Source organism: Drosophila ananassae, chromosome XL (genome assembly GCF_017639315.1).
Source record: "Drosophila ananassae strain 14024-0371.13 chromosome XL, ASM1763931v2, whole genome shotgun sequence".
NCBI lineage: Eukaryota > Metazoa > Arthropoda > Insecta > Diptera > Drosophilidae > Drosophila > Drosophila ananassae.
The window spans coordinates 14707981-14728819 of record NC_057931.1 but is presented as its reverse complement, the minus strand read 5'-3'; the positions used below and the strand labels follow the sequence as shown (position 1 = coordinate 14728819).

The 20839-nt window shown below is 36.3% G+C and overlaps 1 protein-coding gene across 1 annotated transcript; it reads right to left on the bottom strand.

Annotated features, from left to right (window-relative positions):
* Window positions 1–7527: 7527 nt before the first annotated feature.
* Window positions 7528–12831, bottom strand: LOC6503200 (antigen 5 like allergen Cul n 1). The gene is made up of 3 exons (XM_044717234.1): window positions 12692–12831; window positions 7986–8365; window positions 7528–7929 (listed from the first exon to the last, which is right to left on the bottom strand). The coding sequence occupies exons 1-3, from the start codon at window positions 12782–12784 to the stop codon at window positions 7680–7682; spliced, it is 723 nt and encodes a 240-aa protein (XP_044573169.1). The 5' UTR covers window positions 12785–12831; the 3' UTR covers window positions 7528–7679.
* Window positions 12832–20839: the final 8008 nt, after the last annotated feature.

The window sequence follows — 20839 nt, the reverse complement described above, 5'->3', positions numbered from 1 at the left end:
GAGAAGTTCTTTGAAGAGTCGGGCCAAGATCGGTTTCTTAGAGGGGATGAGGGCTTAGTGACAGTGATTTTCCTTAGAAAGGTTCTCCCTAAAAACGCCCAGGGGATAACGGGGTCCTCGGGGTGAAGAGGCTGCTCTTCAGTTTTGAAGGTGTGGCTTACCAGCGCTAGGGTTGGTGCGGCCCTGATAGGACCATCCCGATTATTCTTGGTGATTAGCTCCACATTGTCGTAGCTCGTTGTCTCTGGAAACGAACGACTAGAAGACTAAGGATTCAGGCACGAATTTAAAATTGTGAGTTGATTGGGAACCTGAATGGCCCCATAACCAATTCCTTGTCAAAATCTTCCAGAGAATCCTAAGGAATTTCGATCTAGAGTCTCATTTGGTGGTACCTGGTGTGCGTGTTCACGGAAAAACGTTCCCGCAGACTTTTTTTGATTTTGACAGCCTGTGTAATCAAAATGAGGTCCAAGATAATGACCCTTTCCATGAGCAATAACTGTGACAGGCGAATCAGTAATGGGTATAAAAACCACTTTAAGACGCACCCAAACAACTTTAATAAGTAAGGACAATGGTCTTTGAGAGTTGGACCGGTCATCTGACTGACAATATTATCTGACCTTTAAGCCTTAAAGCTGTTCGCCCAATTCAGTATCCTACTGAGGGAATACTCTAATTGTGCGACGAGCACCTTAATGCGGGCTTCAGCTCTCTGGGCTGTTGAATGTTCCTGACTCTTACGAGCAACCCGGAAAGCACCAGGAAGTACAGAAAGATCCTTTAGCAAAAAGTATAGGGCCAGAAATTCTGCTGCGGCGCTGCCGGCACACGCAACGTGTAAGTAATCTCTTATTTGGTCTCTCTTATTTGGTCTCGCTTACGCACACATGTTACGACTGCTAAATGTTTAAATGTTTACTACTGCTTTAGAGACTCTAAACTCAAAGTGGTCCAAAGTTCTTAATATAGCCATCGTTAAGGGCAGTAATTCGAGAGGCCTCTGAAGTGTCTTTAATGACTGAGCTAAGTTTAGAACAGACTGATCTTTTAGCTCTTTGCAGTTGTTGGTTGTATTTCGCTATTTTGGTCTTATAGGCCACCGCCTAGTTGAGCGCCTCATTCGCTGAAGTGTCAAAAGGCTGGAGGACAACAAGGTTTCCGCACACTTCTGTCATAAAACCTGTTTACGGGCATGTCTTATGGAGAGCATTGGAGCAAGCATCGGATAAGATTCGACGGGACCAATTCGTTAAATCCTGCATGAATGGTGATGTCTCTTGATGGTTCCCTAAAAGTTATTTCTAGGGTTTTGCTGTAAACCCCTAAGATTGTGTTGCAGGTAGATGGTAAGAACCTCTCAAACTTGATCACTAACCCAAGATAGCGGTAGAACCCCTACTCCATTTACTCCCTCTCCGTTCGGGTTCCTGCTCCAATTCAGGTCGGCTTCGAATTCGTACTAGAATTAACCGCCGCTGCTGCCTGGATCTTTATTCCTTGGGAACGGCATCCACGGCATCTCTGTCGAAAAATCCGATTAGGGTCGTTCTACTTGCTGCCTTGGCAAAGGTATTATCTAGCAGCTTCTGGATCTTAATCTTCTGTGCGTCTGTAGCGCGCTTTAGCCTGTAGCGCCTCCTCGCCGAAAACATAATAGCACTTGATAGTTACTGATGACTTCTTGGGTGCTTTTTCCTATCTTGCTCAGCTAGAAATCCGGAAGAACCCTATCTTTCCTATTTTAAGATGGTGGCCTGATCGATGATAAGTTTCACTCTTCAACAGACCTTATAGCGAACGTTCATGTTCTGGCTCGCTTCCCCTCATCTTACACTCCTCATCCAGTTGGCTAGTTTTTTAGTGGCTCCAGTTTTTAAGCTATAATGATGGGACTTGGTACAGATTCCATTTTGGGCAAATAATACAATAAGCCAAAGGATCGCCTGACTGTATCTTATAGCTTTCATATAACTGTGGTTTGTTGTTTTTTAAGCTTGAGTGATGGGACTTTCTACGGATTCCATTTTGGGCAACTTAATCCAATCTGCCAAATTTCATAAGGATCGGCCAACTTTATCCTATAGCTACCATATAGTTGATTAATCGGAAATGCCATAAATTTGGTCTTTATTATGTTAGAGGGACTTTCCACACATTTAATTTTTGGCCACGATATTTTATCTTCAAAATTTCATAAGGATCGGCCAACTATATCCTATACCTGTCATATAACTGAATGATCGGAATTGGCATAGCTTTGTTGTTTTTTAAGCTAGATGGATGGGACTTTTTACGGTTTTATTTTAATCAACCTAATCCGATCTAACCCTGCTACTTTCAAAGATGCTTGGGGTTGTTCCCAACATTTTTATTAAAAATTTAATGGTGAAATCCTCATAAGGATCGGACAACTTTATACGATCCGATATATATATAATAATATAAGCTGCTACTTAACTGCAAGGGTATATTGTAGCAGAGAAGACACCCGCACAGTTCCAGAGCTGACACAAGACTGACTCTTTTATTTTCGGTTTTTGCTCATTCCTCCTTACTTCACAAACTGCTTATACATACTTAAGAACTAACAGTTAAATACTAGGAACTACTGAATACAATGATATGATATGATATATGTACATGAGTGTGACTTAGCATACTGCTACAATATCAACTTCGCTTTTAGCTTTCAAAGTTAGCTTTCCTCTCTTGGTATTATTATTGTTAGTTATATTCATTTTATATTTGGAGAATCTAAACCATGAAAGGTTAAATAATTATTACGTGGAAAAAATGTGTTTCGGGTATCATATAGTCGGAAAGATCGACTATTGCCCCATTTCTTGTTTATTTTAACTTGGTACATTTTTTTTTTGTTTTTGTTTGTAAAACGTTTATATTTATTAAAAATTAACAAGTATACTGCTACCTATGTGGCAGCTTCAGCAGGTTGTAAATAACAAAATTAACAATTAAGGTAGATTTACTACGAGAATTTAGAAATTTGTGTTATGTTATATTACAGATGATATTATTTGAATTTTAATTTATTAATTATTATTGGGAACTTTTATATGTAACGCAATGGTAGGTCATGCGGGTGGAATCTTTTTAGCCTTCTAATTCTGGGACGACAAAGCAATCTTTTTGCCAGGGCGTTGGAGTGATTGCCAAGGCGTTTGAGGTAGTTTTCAGCGTGTATCCTGCAAACGTCTCCCACTTTAGGGATCTTGAGGTTCTTCTCAATGTCCCTCGTCCCAGTGCTGCCAAATTAGTACATTTTTCTTATCACCTTACTTTGGGCCACTCTTATTTTATTTATGTTTGTTTTCGCCGTTATTCCATAAACTTGTAATGCATATTTCCAAATGGGGCTCAAAATAGATTTATATATGCGTACTTTGTTGGACAATGATAGTGTGTTTCTCGGCGACAGAATCCAGGACATCTTTGCTCCTTTCGAAAAAACCGTCTGTTTCAGGATGGTTCTGTGCTTTGGAAAATTTAGCTCTCTGTCTAAAGTCACCCCGAGGTACTTGTATGTGTACTCAAGGCGTAATGTAAAACCAAGCATAGAAATTCCCGGACAGATTTTGGTCCTTGTTGTAAATGTGACACAAGCACATTTGCTGCAATTGATACCAATATTCCAATTCGTGGTCCATTTTTCAAAGCGGGAAACATATTCCTGTAGACCTAATGTTGCGGTATCAATGCATGAATTACGAACAAGCACGGCTGTGTCATCTGCATACGTAGCAACAGAAGTGTGAGTACAAGGTAGGACCTAGAACACTGCCTTGAGGTACTCCAGCTGAGATGGGTCGTTTTGAAGAAGTTTCACCGTCGACGACAACACAAAATTTCCTCTCCGAAAGAAAGCTTTTAATTAAAAAAAAAAGTTGTGGCGTCAGAATTTTCTTTAGTTTGCATAACAGACCGTCATGCCATACTCTGTCAAAAGCTTGTTTTATGTCCATAAAGACAGCTACTGCATACATTTTGCTCTCCATAGCTTCCAGAGCGAAGTTAACCACACGATGTAGCTGTTCAGGTGTACCATGACCCTTTCGAAAGACAAACTGCCACCTTGGAATTGCACTGCTTACATATTCCAGCTTAAGGATCCGATCCAAAATGATTCGTTCCATCATTTTTCCAAGTGCTGGAAGCAGACTAATTGGTTTGTAAGCATCCACATCTGTGGGCTGCTTTCCAGATTTTGGGATCATTGTAATGGAAGCAGATTTCCATGCACTTGGGAAATAGCTTAATCTCAAAACCCTGTTGAATAGTAAGACAATGAAAAGCAAAGCTTTAGTAGGAAGAATCTTAAGTGTCTTATTATCAAGAAGGTCTTCTCCTGGAGCTTTTTTGTTTTTAAGCTTTCCGATCAGGGACACAACCTCTGTGAGGGTAACTGGGTTTGTGGAAGGCGCCATTTGAAAAGGTCTATCCAGAACCATTTTAACTATGATTTGGTTTCCAATCGGAGTCAGGTTAAATGGCTTAAATCTGTCTTCTAAGCTGTCCGAAAAAATATCAGCCTTCTGCTGACTTGTGTAACACCATCCACCAGCAGGGGTCCTTATCGAATCGGAGCCTTCGTGATGACCTGCCTTTTGAAGCGATTAGTTAGCTTCCATAAGGTATAGTTGGACGAAGCATCAGTACCTGCGTTTTTCAGCAACTGATCAAAATGGTCTTGCTTGTTTTTCTCTAGAGCTTTGCTGAGACGATTTGAGAGTCTTTTGTATATTCTATGGACGCGTATGTCCCCTGTTCTGGTGTATTCGCGACGAGCTCTCCTTTTAAGCTGAATTAGAATTTGAGCATTTAGCGGGATAAGACTACTTCTGGTGTGATTCGTGCGATGATTTTGCCTGGATCTAGCAAAATTCGCAGTCATGTGAATTTATTCCATTAAAAGTTCTACTGCATCATCAATATCTTCAGGTTGGTTGATTTCAATGTTGAGATGAATGATTCTGTCAAGGGCTTCCATGAATTTTTCCGGAGAGGATCCAGGCGGCAGTATGGATTTTCTTCTAGTTTTAAATTGTGGAATGTGGCTTAGGGTTGCTACAATCGGTAAATGGTTTGAAGTCAGCTCGTAGTTTGTTGCAATCGATAGCTTGTTGAGTGAAACGCCATTTACAATGAAAAAGTCCAGAGCTGTAGGTGTTAGTCTGGAGTTACTGGAGAAAAAGATAGGGCTACCAGTAGCTAAAATTTGACAAGAGCTGGATGCAATGGCCTCTTGAAGTCGCTTTCCTCGACAACAGGACCTTAAATTGCCCCACCATTGGTGCTTAGCATTAAAGTCTTCACCAGCTACATATTTGGGCCAAGTGAGATCAACAATTGGTCAAAATCGTTTTTAGACCATGGTTCGCTGGGAGGAAGGTACATAGCAGCAATTCTAACAACTCCATCATTAGTTGTAACATTGACACTGGTTAGTTGTAGATTATTACGCGTTGTAGACTCGTTCTGAGAGTGATGAATGCTAGTATTGATAAAAATTGCAGAGCCACCTTTAGCAGTCGTAATAGGGTGATTGGCAAAGTATTGATCATAACCAGGAAGGAAAAATCTTAGACCAGGACGCATATGTGTCTCGGTAATCAATCAATTGAGTTTCCAATAAGAAAGAGACGGAGCTGTTCGTTTTTTCTAATTAGCCCTCTGGCATTCCATAATCCGATTTTTATGTTAGGGACTGTCGTTTTTTAGATATAAGAATCTGCACCAGATCGCGGAATGCCTTCGACTCAATAGTTTCCATGACTAGTTTAAACAGTTAATGTCGGTATAGCCTTGTCAATAGCAGTCAAGTTTTCGTTGGAGTTCTGCTGCTCCCTTTGTACATGTATGAAGGTTTGTCTAGCTTCAGCACTATCACTGTCTCGAGAGTTGCTTCTCGCCATATCAGCATAAGAAACGCCGGCTCTGGTACTTGACATAGAAGAGAAAAGCTTGCTTTGATTAATTACTATACTTAAGGTAAGGTTACCTAATCTCGCTCCAGGCTTCAGTTTTCTACTTAATTCCAGTCTGACTTTACATCCTTTAAAACTGGCAGGATGATTTTCACAGTTTGCAGACATTATTTGGTTTCTGAGCAGTGCCTCGCATGATTTAGAATCAGTTGCATGGTCTCCAGCACAGTTACCACAGACAGCCTTAATAAAGCAACAATTTCGAGTGTGAATAAAATTTTGACATTTATAACATTGAACCAAATCCTTATTACGAGTAGCCTTCTCCACTGTGACCCTGTGTCGTCCAGTTTGCTTAACTTTAAGTGACTCAGAAACATTCGGAGTCAGTTTAAGGTTTACGAAAAATAAGTTTTGCCTAGAACCTTCGTCGTTGTTTTCTTCGTCAACATTTCCATTATGTACACGCCAGCCAGGCTTTCTTGGGAAATAAACATTTAAAACCGTGAAGCCTTTGTCCGTAAAGCAACGCTCTATTTCTTCTTCGGGGACAGTTACATGAATATTCTTCAGTACCAGCTGAAACGGTTTGGATTTTCTAAATCCTTGTTGAGATCAGAGGGGGTCCGTTTTCTGCGAAATACACGTCCAGAAGCTTGGAAAGAGCATCCTTTTGTAGGCATTGCTGTAGCACTGACATTTGTTTGCAATGAAGATCCAATAGTAGAAGTAATTGGAATACCACTAGAGGATGATGCGACAGTACATGTTGACACATTAGAGACACTTGTAACAGTGACAGTGTTGGTAACAAGAGTGGCAGAACAGGTTTTAACCATATCTGCAGGAAGGTGGTTAATTGCATCCAACTGCCGTTGAGCCAACTCTCTAGCAAGAATGGCTCTTAGTCCCGCTGGGCTTTGGCCAGCGATTTCCTCCATCCTCTCGAATCCAGCCGCTTAAAGCGGCGGGTTCCAATAGGGTATGCTCCAATAATGTATGCTCCAAAAAGTAAGCTGTATTTAGTGTTTAGCAATTACAGCTATGTTAATTTAACAGTACTAAACAGCTGATTAGCACGTGCTGAAAAAATTAACATGGGCAATCAGCATTTGACCCAATTGCACAAAAAGTTTTAACTTTGGTAATTAAGTTTATCTCGCTTTCACTGAACAGAATTTCCACTGCTTTTGACTTCTCACGTCAATTTGAGTTACTTTGCCACTTTTGTGGACTTGTCCTTTTCTTAAAAAAACACAGTTTTCACAAATTTTCTCCGGCACCTGCACTGCACATGCGTCCCGTCGAAAAGCTAACTTGGTACATTTAAAAAAAGAAAAGCTAAAAATAAATTGTGTTCGAAGCAATTACACAAAATTACGCTAGTGTGAAAAAAATATACACCTAAGAGAAAATATTTAAAATAAAATTTTTTCTAATTCGTTTAAATAGGATGATTGGGTGGACATGTGGATATTAGACACTAGGACCTTCAAAAGGGTTTGACTGCTTATCCGGGAACCAGCATTCTTTCCTCAAATCCAATTTCCCTAGCACAGATCACACTACGCCTACAATATACACATAATGTTGAATAATTATAATTATACACTAAAAGTCTAGATTACACTGAAACAAAAACGAAAACATGAAACATTTTTCATAAACTTATTATTAGGTGGCTATTAATTAAAAATAAGCTCAAAGACCCAAGGTATAGAATTTAGACCATCACGACCACTGATTGTAGTTGTAAACTTCATTTGATGAGCAAAGGTTTTGGAAAACCGAATTTCGACCTGATACACATTCCGAAGCCGGACTGCCGCCTCTGTATACGGGATTGTTAATAACGTTTGTAACAGCATAGTTACAGACTAATAAAGTGGCTTGTACGTTTCTGTTGTCAGTGAATCTGAGAATAGCACAACCTATTCGGTTATTACGTTCATTTACCATGGTGGTAAAGTGTCCGATGGTTCTGCGGAGAAATAAGAAATAATGATTTTTTAATACGATCATTAGTAAAATACATACGGCCCGCCACGCATCTGATAGTTTTCTATATCTGCACTAGTTGCGTCTCGGTTTTCTTCAAACCATGAAGAAATTCGTTGACGCAAAAAATTTGCGATATCAATATTGCGTGTGAAGAGGATGCTAAGATTCTGGCCGGCAAACTTATATGTATTTGTATTGCGACACTCGTCATGGGCCATGCGACATTGTAGAGCGTTGTATGCAGCTAGTTCAGACAATGTCTGGTCCCAGCTCATTGTGCCCATACGAACGGCGCTGGTAAATCCACTTAATCCTCCTCCAGAAATAAGGTTGCGACGCTCATTATGTAACTGTAGGATAAGTTGGATGTGATCGTTCACCCGAACAAACTCGCCACTGCAGCCACTTACAAATCGCTAAAAAGACAAAAAGTAAACAATATTAACAAATTTATATACAACACATAAAAATTACACTTTCCTATCGAAACGATTATAGTGAAATGTAAATATTGTACATCATTACACCTAAGTGTTCAAAATCTAATGGATCCAACCGACAAAAGTCAAGTGTAACGTACATACTGTTAATGCAGTGTGTAATTATTTTAATTTAATTTTATTTTGTACGTATATTTAATTGTGAATGAAACAAATAAAACAAACCTGAAAAATTGTCAAGTGGGAATTTGTATACTCTTGCAGAGGGTGTTCAGTTTGTCTGTTTATAAGCGAACTAGATTCTCAGTTTTAAAAACATCGAATTCAAACATTGCACACATTCTTTTTTTCATTGCACGAGGTTTTAATTCAAAAAATGAAAAATGTACACACAAATGTTTAACTAACATCTGGTGGTTCGTCACCTACATGGACTGCCGTCCTAAACACTCCGTAGGAATAATATGTAATGACACACCTTAACTATCGTAGAAAATTATGCTATCGATCCTTTTTCGATGTATTTTACTTGTAAATTGTAATATTCATAACGAGGGAAAATTTTATTTTTACATCAATTTTAATCAAATAAAAAAACCTCGTGACAAGTTAAAATACCGGTGACAAACGCGCATTCCATCCAAATAAAGATATTTTGCTTTGGACACTTCGGCTTTCAAAACAAATAGCTACGAGAAGTTGGGTCGGGTAAAATGATATTTTTTGGAAAAAAAGGGTGCAATCGATTGCCCATCAAATGACCACAAATGACCATCAATATTTTGAAATGACCACCTCCCGTTTGGAAAATATTCAAAAATGAAAATTTTCGAAAAATTTTCGAAAATTTTAAAATTTGACTTTTTGAATTTTTTTTTTTTTAAATCGAAATAAACCAAAATGACCACCAATGGTCATCTTTTAGAATTTTGAAAAAACTTTTAGTTTTTGAAATATTTAAGTGTTCAGTTTATCTCATTTTTTTCACAGGTAAAACAAAATTTCAAAAAAAAAAACTACTGAAATCGTTTTCCAATAGTGTGATAAACAATGACCATCAATATTTTCAAATGACCACCTACCGTTTTGAAATTATTTAAAATTGAACATAGTTAAAAATTTTTCAAAAATTTCAAAATCGACTTTTTGAATTTTTTTTTTTCAATATCGAAATAAACGCAATTGACCACAAATGGTCATCTTTTAGAATTTTGAAAAAACTTTTAGTTTTTAAAATATTTAAGTTTTTAGTTTTGGTCGTTTTTTGGCAAGGTAAAAAAAAAAAATCCAAAAAAAAACTACTGAATTCGTTTTCCATTAGTGTGATAAACAATGACCATCTTTTAAAATTTTAAAATAACATTTACTTTTTGAGATACTTGACTCTCATAGTCTTAAAAATAAAGAAATTAAAAATCCAAAAGATGACCATCATGGCCCATAGCCTAAAACATATAAATTTTAAAAAAAAAATTGATTTCCATCATTGCCCATCCCTTAAAACTTAAAAAATTAACAAAAAACTATATGCCCATCATGGCCCACATCTTAAAACTTACAAATTTTACAAAAAAAACTATGCCCTTCATTGCCCATCCCTTAAAAGTTAAAAATTTTACATAAAAATCTATGCCCATCATGGCCCATGAACCCACGTTCATGAAAATGGCAACCAGAGCTGTAATAATATGATAAATTGCCTTGAATGCTTAGAGCTGGTAGATGCTGAAAAAATAACCAGCCTGGGAGTTCATGAAGGACTAATCGCCACAATTCTTGATTATTTTGCGCCAAAAAAAGGTAGATGCAAAGATTGCGGTGTGAGTACGATTTCCCATGCACAGCCTGGACCACACGTCATCATAGACATGGAATTTGCGTTCGACAGCTTTCAACGAGAACTATATGCCAATGCGCCAGGATCAGCTACACTGCAGCAGCTTCCCGAAAAAATTAAATTACAACAAAAAACTTATATTTTAAGTGGAGCTGTTGAATATGTTCCGGGATCAGGATCAGGAATTGGACATTATATTGCTTACTGCCGCAGGATAACAGGATTATGGGAAGCGCACAATGATTTTACGAAGCAAGCGAAAAAATTTACGGCAACAAATACGAGTATGAAGATACACATTGTTTTTTACACGGAGGCAGATGTTTAATTTTAATAAAAGCTAATAAAAAATTTTTAAAAAATTTATAATTATGTTTTTCTTGTATAAAAAGATCTTATATAATAATGGTTATACTCGTATATATAGGTTTATGATCTGCTAAAATATAGTTTATGACGCTTTTTTTATTAGTTTATTAGGGCATAACATGGAAAATCTGGGAAATATCCTAATTGGTTACCTGTTTGGGTTTTAAGTCCTTCCCAGTTAGGAAAACCCAAAAAATTTGCGGTAATATGCATTTCCCAAACCGATCCCTTTTTTCCAAACCGCATAATTATGCAATTGAAACTTTATGGTGTACTGTAGGTAGTACATACATATTTTGTATGATTTTTTCCTTTTACTGTTTTAAGTGTTTTCCCAAACTACCGTAACGGTATCTTTTACGACCTGTGTGTGTATATTTTCTGGATTTCCCCATGACAGGTATAAGTTGGACATTTTCCAAAAATGACGAGTTCGACTTTTTGAGTAATAAAAATTAGATGATGTATTTTTCTTAACAAAAACCTTCTTAATATTATACTTCCAATGTTCAAATTGCAAGAACCTACACATTATTTAAATTTTTAAGTTATTAGCGATGGGCATAGATTTATTTGTAAAATTTGTAAGTTTTAAGCTGTTGGCCATGCTGAGCATAGATGTTTTTGTTAAATTTTTAAGTTTTATGATATGGGCAATGGTGGGCATGATTTTTTTTGTTACATTTTTAACTTTTAAGGGATGGGCAATGATGGTCATGATTTTTTTGTAAAATTTTTAAGTTTTATGATATGGGTAATGGTGGGCATGATTTTTTTTGTAAAATTTTTAAGTTTCAAGGGATGGGCAATGATGGTCATGATTTTTTATGTAAAATTTTTAAGTTTTAAGGGATGGGCAATGAAGGGCATAGTTTGTTTTGTAAAATTTGTAAGTTTTTAGATGTGGGCCATGATGGGCATAGATTTTTATGTAAAATTTTTAAGTTTTAAGGGATGGGCAATGAAGGGCATAGTTTGTTTTGCAAAATTTGTAAGTTTTTAGATGTGGGCCATGATGGGCATAGATTTTTATGTAAAATTTTTAACTTTTAAGGGATGGGCAATGAAGGGCATAGTTTTTTTTGTAAAATTTGTAAGTTTTAAGATGTGGGCCATGATGGGCATATAGTTTTTTGTTAATTTTTTAAGTTTTAAGGGATGGGCAATGATGGAAATCAATTTTTTTTTTAAATTTATATGTTTTAGGCTATGGGCCATGATGGTCATCTTTTGGATTTTTAATTTCTTTATTTTTAAGACTATGAGAGTCAAGTATCTCAAAAAGTAAATGTTATTTTAAAATTTTAAAAGATGGTCATTGTTTATCACACTAATGGAAAACGAATTCAGTAGTTTTTTTTTGGAATTTTTTTTTTTACCTTGCCATAAAACGACCGAAACTAAAAACTTAAATATTTTAAAAACTAAAAGTTTTTTCAAAATTCTAAAAGATGACCATTTGTGGTCAATTGCGTTTATTTCGATATTGAAAAAAAAAATTCAAAAAGTCGATTTTGAAATTTTTGAAAAATTTTTAACTATGTTCAATTTTAAATAATTTCAAAACGGTAGGTGGTCATTTGAAAATATTGATGGTCATTGTTTATCACACTATTGGAAAACGATTTCAGTAGTTTTTTTTTTTGAAATTTTGTTTTACCTGTGAAAAAAATGAGATAAACTGAACACTTAAATATTTCAAAAACTAAAAGTTTTTTCAAAATTCTAAAAGATGACCATTGGTGGTCATTTTGGTTTATTTCGATTTAAAAAAAAAAAATTCAAAAAGTCAAATTTTAAAATTTTCGAAAATTTTTCGAAAATTTTCATTTTTGAATATTTTCCAAACGGGAGGTGGTCATTTCAAAATATTGATGGTCATTTGTGGTCATTTGATGGGCAATCGATTGCACCCTTTTTTTCCAAAAAATATCATTTTACCCGACCCAACTTCTCGTAGCTAAAACAAATTATTCCTGTACGTTTTCTTTTAATAAAATTATATGACAATCTTCTTGTTATTTACTTTAATAGATCATTATAAAATATTTTATAGGTTTATGTACGGAAAATATTGGTTGTTATGGGAAACTTACGCCACTATTTTGACAGGCTACATGTCTGCCAGTTGAACACAGATCCGGATCACAGTAGTTTTGTGCTGATAAAGGAGGCAGGGTGACACCCATTACCAGCAACAAATGAAAAATGATTCTTAAAAATGTGGAGTGCTTCATTGTTTCACTGTTTGAGAGGAAACTGAATGAAGTATTTATAGGAGATACGGTTTGTTTTGAGGAATGGATAATATGGATTTTAAATAGGCCGCATAAACTTTTTAAAATCAATATTTAAAACAATTAAAAACAAGTAGTACTAGTAAATACACTTGTTAAACATGAAACTTATTTAAGATTGAATCAAAAGATAGAAATCGATGTAGCATTTCTGCCGCCTGAATGAAATCTAATAATTAATTTTCTTTTTTAGCTATAATTAAATTTATTCTTAAATATTATACAGATGCACATAAAATTTCCCAAGGACCCAATTGATTGGCATATTCCTATTGGGGAAAAATTGAGTTTTGAAAAAGTGTCCTAAGCTTTATATATATCTGACTGGGCTTGGTTATTTTTGCATCGTATTACGCTAAAGTGTTTTTGTCTGAAAAGGCCAAAAAATCGGAAAATTTACGACAAAAAAATCGTCGGGTCTATATAACTATATGATAGCTTATATTTGGAGTATTTTTTTAATATATAAGGTATAAATATTTCACCACGCTGCAATGTTCATCAAAATTAATATTTATGAGTACTTTTTAAAAGGGTGTAGTATCACTCAATGGGAGAACTTAATTGAACATATTTTTTTAATCTAGTTTCGTTTTTTGTTTCGGGATAAGTGGAAAAATGTAAGGGCGGCTGTAATCATGTTTCTCGACTATATTATACCCGGTACATTTGCATTGCTTTAAAAAAAAACTTTTCTGCTGTAGTGCTAAAGATAAATTAAATTTGTATGCGCGGGAGAGGTATGGAAACAAACTTTTGTAAAATTTTGAAAAAAACTTCAACTACATGGGTACTATTAGAGTCTGCACAAAATATTATAGCTCTAGGTTTTATAGTATCTGAATCTGAAAATCGAAACGAAACGGACGGAAATTTGATCACCTCATAGTTGGAGCAACACTTTTTACGCAAATTTTATTAAAAAAAAAAACCTGTGTAAAATAACATTGTTAATTTTTATGTCTTAAGAAATTATTTTCAAAAAATAAAACTTTTCATCGTTGTTTTTTTGTATATTTTTGAACGAGTGCGTGGGCAGTCCTATTATTTAGAAAACATCTGTATACACCTGATTTCATACATATTCTCCTGCATCAATACAATATACACTAAAACGTGAACCGTAGCTTAATTTAGATTTCAATGAAAGTTCGTTAATAAATACCATAGCCAACATGTTTTTTGAAAATAACAAAAGAATTTCAAGGGTAAAAAATTACGTAGAGTAGAAGGTTATGTGTGGATGTATGTAACAAAACGGGGGAATCATCTCCGACCACGTAAAGTATATATTTTTGCTCTGTACAACAGCCGAGTCGATATATCCGTTTCTATCTGTATAAAACGGGAACTTCGGCTCACCTGTGATGGCGGAGGGAAGGCGTCCTAGAGACTCCGATTCCCTGCTGGATAACCCCCGGAGTCCGAAAAGGACGTTGCAAAAGTAAATTGCGCTGGACAGTGTTGCGGGGATCGCAGCTGATCGGCAGTGTTGGTCAACCCGATTGAAGACCGAGAGAGGGCGCCAAAAAGAAAGATGACAACCACAGAGGGCGGCACAAGAGAAGGTGTCCGTCAGAGGTCGCCAGATATCCCAAGGCCGAGAGAAATGGTAGCATAAAATACTGTGCTGCTGCCCCAGGTCCTTTGGCCAGCATAGCTCGGTACACTGGCCTGGTACGAGGTGATGAAGGTCATGGAGCGGACCAATTGCCAACCCCTCCGCTACTGCGGTTCACCCATAAACGGGGCTCTGGCGACCGAGTAGGAGCGGTGTAACTCCCTTCGCTCACACCCACATGCTCAAAACTACCACACTCCCAGTCCACCTATGGCGGAAGCCCGGGTGTAAGGCGGCTAGCGCCCACAAGCTAGCCAGGGTCTCTTAGCGTCTGTCCCACAATGGTCGCCTGCGAGGTCTGCGTCTGTTCCACAGTGGTCGGCAGTTTCAAGTCACCAGGCAGTAGGTATAAAATGCACCCAAATGATCGTCACGAAGCTCTCAGCAGCCGTGGAACGCGAATAAGGGCTCCCAAACAGCCAATACGGCTATCGGAAGGGGAAGTCAACGGTGCATGTCATATTTGCAGTCATCAACGTGGCCAGGAACAAAAAAAAGGTCTGCCTTGGGATCGATACGATCGACGGCATACTGATGCTCCAGCTACCAGCAGGTTGCGATTGGTGGTAGTAGCCAAGAAAGTGGAAAGAGGAAGTGGAAAGAGCGGCAAGATGCTGGTCTTAGCTTAGCTCCCCATAAAACGGAAGCGGTGCTTGTCAGCAGCCGTAAGGTATTGGAAACGGCATAGATAGAGATCGGTAACATCGGTGACTTCCCAGCGAGCCATAAAATACCTGGGGGTGATGATCGTCGCCAGTCTGGTATCCCCAACGCGCCATCAAGGGAACAGACCAGTGAGAGCTGGACGCTGGACGCACACCCTCATAAACGTTAAGAAGTGGGTCCTTCGAAGCCATGGTCAGGTCGACTTCTACCTGACCCAGATCCTGAGTGGGCACGGCTGCTTTCGCTAATATCTAACGCGCAGGTTCTCATCTTATCTTAATCCAATCGTAATCTTAATGTTCTGCAAGTGGGGCGTTGGGGTAGAAGCCGATATTTCGAACTCTTCAGTGTTATTTGGAGATGAAAATGAGAAATATGCACTTTCTCTTCGTAATTCGTAATTCAAATTTTTCTTTTCTTATCTTGCCCTTGGAATGTCAAGAGCTAAAAGGCTGCACGTGTGATTGCTGATCCAGCTGATTTGCAGTATTTAAAGGCGTAACATCCCTTAGAGCATTCTTTTGCATGCTTCCGTAAAGCTGTTCAGATTTTGAAGATAGCAATGATTGGTTTAACCAGAAAGGAAAGCTAACTTCGGGCGAAGCCGAAGTTGATATACCCTTGCACTAGGTAGCAGCTTATAGTATTATATATATGTCGGATCGTTTATAGTTGGTCCGATCCTTATAAAAGTTTTACCATCAAATCAGTTTTCTAATATAAATGTTGGAGACAGCCCCAAGCGTCTTAAAAATAAACAAGTGTGTCATTTCCGATCGTTCAGTTACATTGCAGCTATAGGATATATTTGGCCGATCCTTTGGCAGATAAGATGAGGTTGCCCAAAATGAAATATGTAGAAAGCCCCATCCATCTAGATCAGTGGTTCCCAAAGTGGTCCAGGTGGACCCCTAGGGGTCCACGGGAGACTCGACGGGGGTCTACGTTGGGTGTAACAAAAAATGGGGGTCTACACTTTGTAAGCGGAGGTGCATGAAAATTAATTTGGTTTCCATAGTGAAGAACTAAGATATTTGCTTGACTTCTCCTATCAATATAGGCAGATAATATTTTGAGAAGCTCAGCGACTGTTACTTGTAAAACCCTGTAAAATTGTAAAAATTTGTTCCATATTCAGTACAACGCGTCGAGACTTGTCGTCGACGCGCCGCTGCCGGCAACCGTCCCGTCCGCAATACTTGTTCAAACGTGTAAATGAATTCATAATCAATTTTAAAGCAGACGTCGCCTATTTGACAGATTTGTTTAAAAAATTTAATGACCTCAACTTACAATTACAAGGGGACAGCCTTAATTTAATAAAAACAAAGAGTGTAATTTCAGCTTTTATTGGTAAATTCAAGTTTATGAAGGGAAATATTGGTCGGCGTGAATTTTCACAGTTTTCAAACTTATCGCAGGTAGAATGCCTTGATGAAGATATTCAGACATACATTCAACATTTGATTGCTTTGCATGGTGATTTTAAAACTAGATTTGAAGACAAGATGGAAATACCACCATGGATCATAAATCCATTTGATGAAACAGAAGTGGAGAATGTGATATTACAAGAGGAGCTACTCGAGCTCAGCACTAATGAGGAGCTGAAAGTGACATTTAAAAAAGGGTATCAGAAATTTTGGTTGCAGGCAGAAATACCTAAAAAATATCCTGGACTGTGGGCAATCACGCAAAAGCTTCTCATAGCGTTTCCCTCATCATATCTCGTCGAAAAAAGTTTTAGTGCCGTTACAAACTTATTAACAAAAAAAAGGAGCAGATTGAATATCACAGAACGGGGAGATTTGCGGTTATTTCTTACAAAACTCAAGCCAAATATTGATAATTTGCTAACCATACATCAAGCACATCCATCTCATTAAAATTATATATATTTTTCTTAATTACCATTGTAGAAGTTACATTACGTTATAAGTGTCCAATTTTGATAACATTACGACTGTTATAACAATAATAATTATTAGTGTAATAATTTTAATATTTGAATAAATATCTACAACACAAGGATATACCTACTTCTTTTTGCAACTTAGTTTTGACGTTTTTTAATTAAAATTTGTAAAAATTGATTGGTACTTGTGCTATGAGCTACTTTTTCGATTGGCCAACTCTTCTTTTTTGACATGCGTTCGCAGCACAATCAATTAAAATTTAAAATTTTTTCAGTCGACTTTATTATCAAATGATTAAAACCCTATCAAGCAATAAATTTTAACCTTTTTTTCCAAAACTGTTGATTTGTCGTTGATTACAAAAATTTATAGTTATTTAGCTGCAAGGGGTCCACCGGATCCAGCCAAGTTTTGAAAGTGGTCTATGAGAGAAAAGAGTTTGGGAACCACTGATCTAGATTAAAAAGCAACAAACCTATGCCAATTCCGATCGTTGAGTTATATGACAGCTAAAGGATATAGTCGGTCAAGCCTAATGAAATTTTGGTGATGAAATATCTTGGCCGTAACATGCCCCAAAAGTCCCAAACCTCCAACTTCAAAAAAACCAGTGGCATTTCCGATCAATCAGTTACATTGCAGCTGTAGGATATAGTCGACCGATCTCGGGCGTTCTGACTTCCGATGAGAGACGACTTTGCGGAGAAACAGACGAAGGTGATCCTGATCTAGAATATAAAAGAAAAACCGAAAATAAAATACCCTCTGCAAGGGTATTCCTCTACTAATTTGTATAATAAAAAAAGTTTCCATAAAAAAATTCTATGAAAAAAGTTTCTATAAAAAAATTTTCGCAAAGAGAGTTTAAAATCATTGATATTCACTGTTAAAACAAAAATATTAAAGAAACGATGCGATTGCTAATTATTGCGAATTTCTTATAAAATTAAAAGTTTTATTCATTGTCGTATTGTCACAAAACTTTTTTGTTAAGGCTTGAAAACTATATTTTGTAGATTTATTTTTTTAGCTCAAAATTAAAAATTGATTAATATTGAATATTCAATTTATGTTTAAATATTTAAAATGAACAAAAACAACATAAAAAGTTTGATGGAAGAAAATATCGAGTGCGACAGTAATTCAAATTAAATTATAATAAAAAAAAACTACAAAATCTTTACTAAGAATTACCAGGATCAATAAATAAATAACATTAACAGCCCAAGTTTTGTTTGAAAATTTTGAAAATAAAAAGTCATCGAAACTTTATGTTTGCACCAATTATACTACTTGTCAAGAGCTATAGGATTTACTTTTCTAAAAATAAAAAAAAGTCTTCATTACATTAGAGACAACATTAGAGAATTACCCATATACCAAAAAATGTGTATATAATTCAATATATTCATTAAAATTAAAATTTGGAATGGAACCTATACAGTGGTACGGCTTCTATGGAGCCGCGGCCTTAAATACTCCTTTCCCAAAATAAAAAAAAATTTTGTAAATATATGTTATAAACAATGGACCATATCGTACGTCTGTATGATAAAGCTGCTATAGGAATGATCGGATTTACATATGCTTAGAAAATTTTACTTAAATCGGATAACTAAATCATACAGCTGTCATAGTCTTATACTTTTAAAGCTCTTCCCCCATCCAATCCTCAAGCTATACACCTACTAAAATATTATCATATCAAAAAATCCTAAATTAAACCATCCGAAACCAATTTTATATAAAGTTGGTATAAATTAATTTCATAAATTAAAATAAATACTTTGAGCTTCAAAATCCATTTTAAATATTATACATTACATATTTAATATACATTACAAATTGAATTTAAATATTTTCTGATCGGTTTCTTTGATTTTCGGCCTCTGGCGGAACCATTATGCTGTGTTTGTTCTGGACTTTGGTTCAGTGGAGCCCAAAGGTTATAGATAAATGACACTATGCAGGAAGTAAAAAAAATAGTACTTTCGATCTGTGTGATTAATCGTCATGATTAAAGTTTATTGAATATGATGAGCATCTCCAACACATTAAAAAAGGAAGTTCTGAAATCGACAATTACAACCCAAAGCCAGTTGATGTAGATACTGATTTAATGAAATACTGGAAAGAGCAGCAATTCCAAGTTTCATATTTATACCGATTAGCCATTGTAGTTCACTCTACACCAGCTACCCAAGTGAGCGTCAAAAGGTCATTTTCGGCATTAAAGTTGTTGTTGACTGATCAAAGGTGCAATTTATCAAGCGAGTCCCTATCGAAATAACTATTCGTGAAATTGAATAAGTAAAAGCATATTTGCGATGTATTGGACACTTTTAATGAAAAAATTCTGTTTTTTAGATAAGCCATCATATGTCAGCTTTCATGGAGCAGAATTTTTCTTCAAAAAACCCCATTATGTTACTTGATGCTACAGCTGGAATATCTAAGCCACGAAAGATTGAAGAAGTCAGTGTTTTGAATCCTTTCGCATCGAGAACTGCTAGAGGGAGTTTTTCCTCTGTGACTAAATCTCTACAGTAATAGTAATAATAATTATTATTGATTTTTATTTTTTTCGCTCAGAACATAATTAATATTCTTGATTTTTATTTTTTTCGCTTAGCAAAAAATGATTATTTTATTATTTAAAAAAAAAATTGTAGCCACAATCATTATTTACGGTCCCTGGTAGAGGTGGAAAAAACATCGATGTAACATCGATGTTATCGATGTTGCCAAAAATATTTTAAACATCGATGGTTTTCTGGAAACATCGATTATCGTCACTTGCAACCGAGAAACAGGAAACAAATTTTAACAAATTTTCAAATGTAAGCAGATAAACAAATGCCCAGATTCCATGGAAGCTTTGAAAAGCATTGCAAAGCAATACTTTTGCGTTCCAGCATCTTCCACGGCGTCCGAGAGGATCTTCAGCAAAGCTGGCCAAGTCATTAGTGAGCGCAGGAGCTCTCTTAAACCAAAAATTGTTAACATGTTGTTATTTTTGAACAAAAACAGCTTCCTTTATAATCTCAATTAAATAAGTTAAATTTAAACGACAAAAAATATTCGTTTTTTTCGATAATCGATTATAATCGATGTTTTCATCCCAAAACATCGACAACATCGATTGTGGCCAACATCGATGTTTTTCCAGCTCTATTACTCAAGTCATGGTTCAAACCTTCGCCGAGCAAGGGTGATTTGTGCAGTTGCGTCAGATTGTGCGATCTCATGCAGAACACGCAACATGTATGGTCCCAAAATATTTTTTTTGGCTTAAATACGCAGGAAGATATTTAAACCGATCTAAAAATTGATTACTAATTTAATGAAACCGAAATGAATAAACCAGGGACTAGAGCTGGAAAAACATCGATGTTGGCCACAATCGATGTTGTCGATGTTTTGGGATGAAAACATCGATTATAATCGATTATCGAAAAAAACGAATATTTTTTGTCGTTTAAATTTAACTTATTTAATTGAGATTATAAAGGAAGCTGTTTTTGTTCAAAAATAACAACATGTTAACAATTTTTGGTTTAAGAGAGCTCCTGCGCTCACTAATGACTTGGCCAGCTTTGCTGAAGATCCTCTCGGACGCCGTGGAAGATGCTGGAACGCAAAAGTATTGCTTTGCAATGCTTTTCAAAGCTTCCATGGAATCTGGGCATTTGTTTATCTGCTTACATTTGAAAATTTGTTAAAATTTGTTTCCTGTTTCTCGGT

What these genes read in the sequence shown, in the direction of transcription:
- LOC6503200 (XM_044717234.1), bottom strand. Translation starts at nt 12,784, where the DNA reads ATGGGTGTCACCCTGCCTCCTTTATCAGCACAAAACTACTGTGATCCG. An exon ending in TAGCCTGTCAAAATAGTGGC is followed by an intron (nt 8,366 to 12,691) that starts GTAAGTTTCCCA and finishes TTGTCTTTTTAG; the next exon opens with CGATTTGTAAGTGGCTGCAG. An exon ending in TATCAGATGCGTGGCGGGCC is followed by an intron (nt 7,930 to 7,985) that starts GTATGTATTTTA and finishes ATTTCTCCGCAG; the next exon opens with AACCATCGGACACTTTACCA.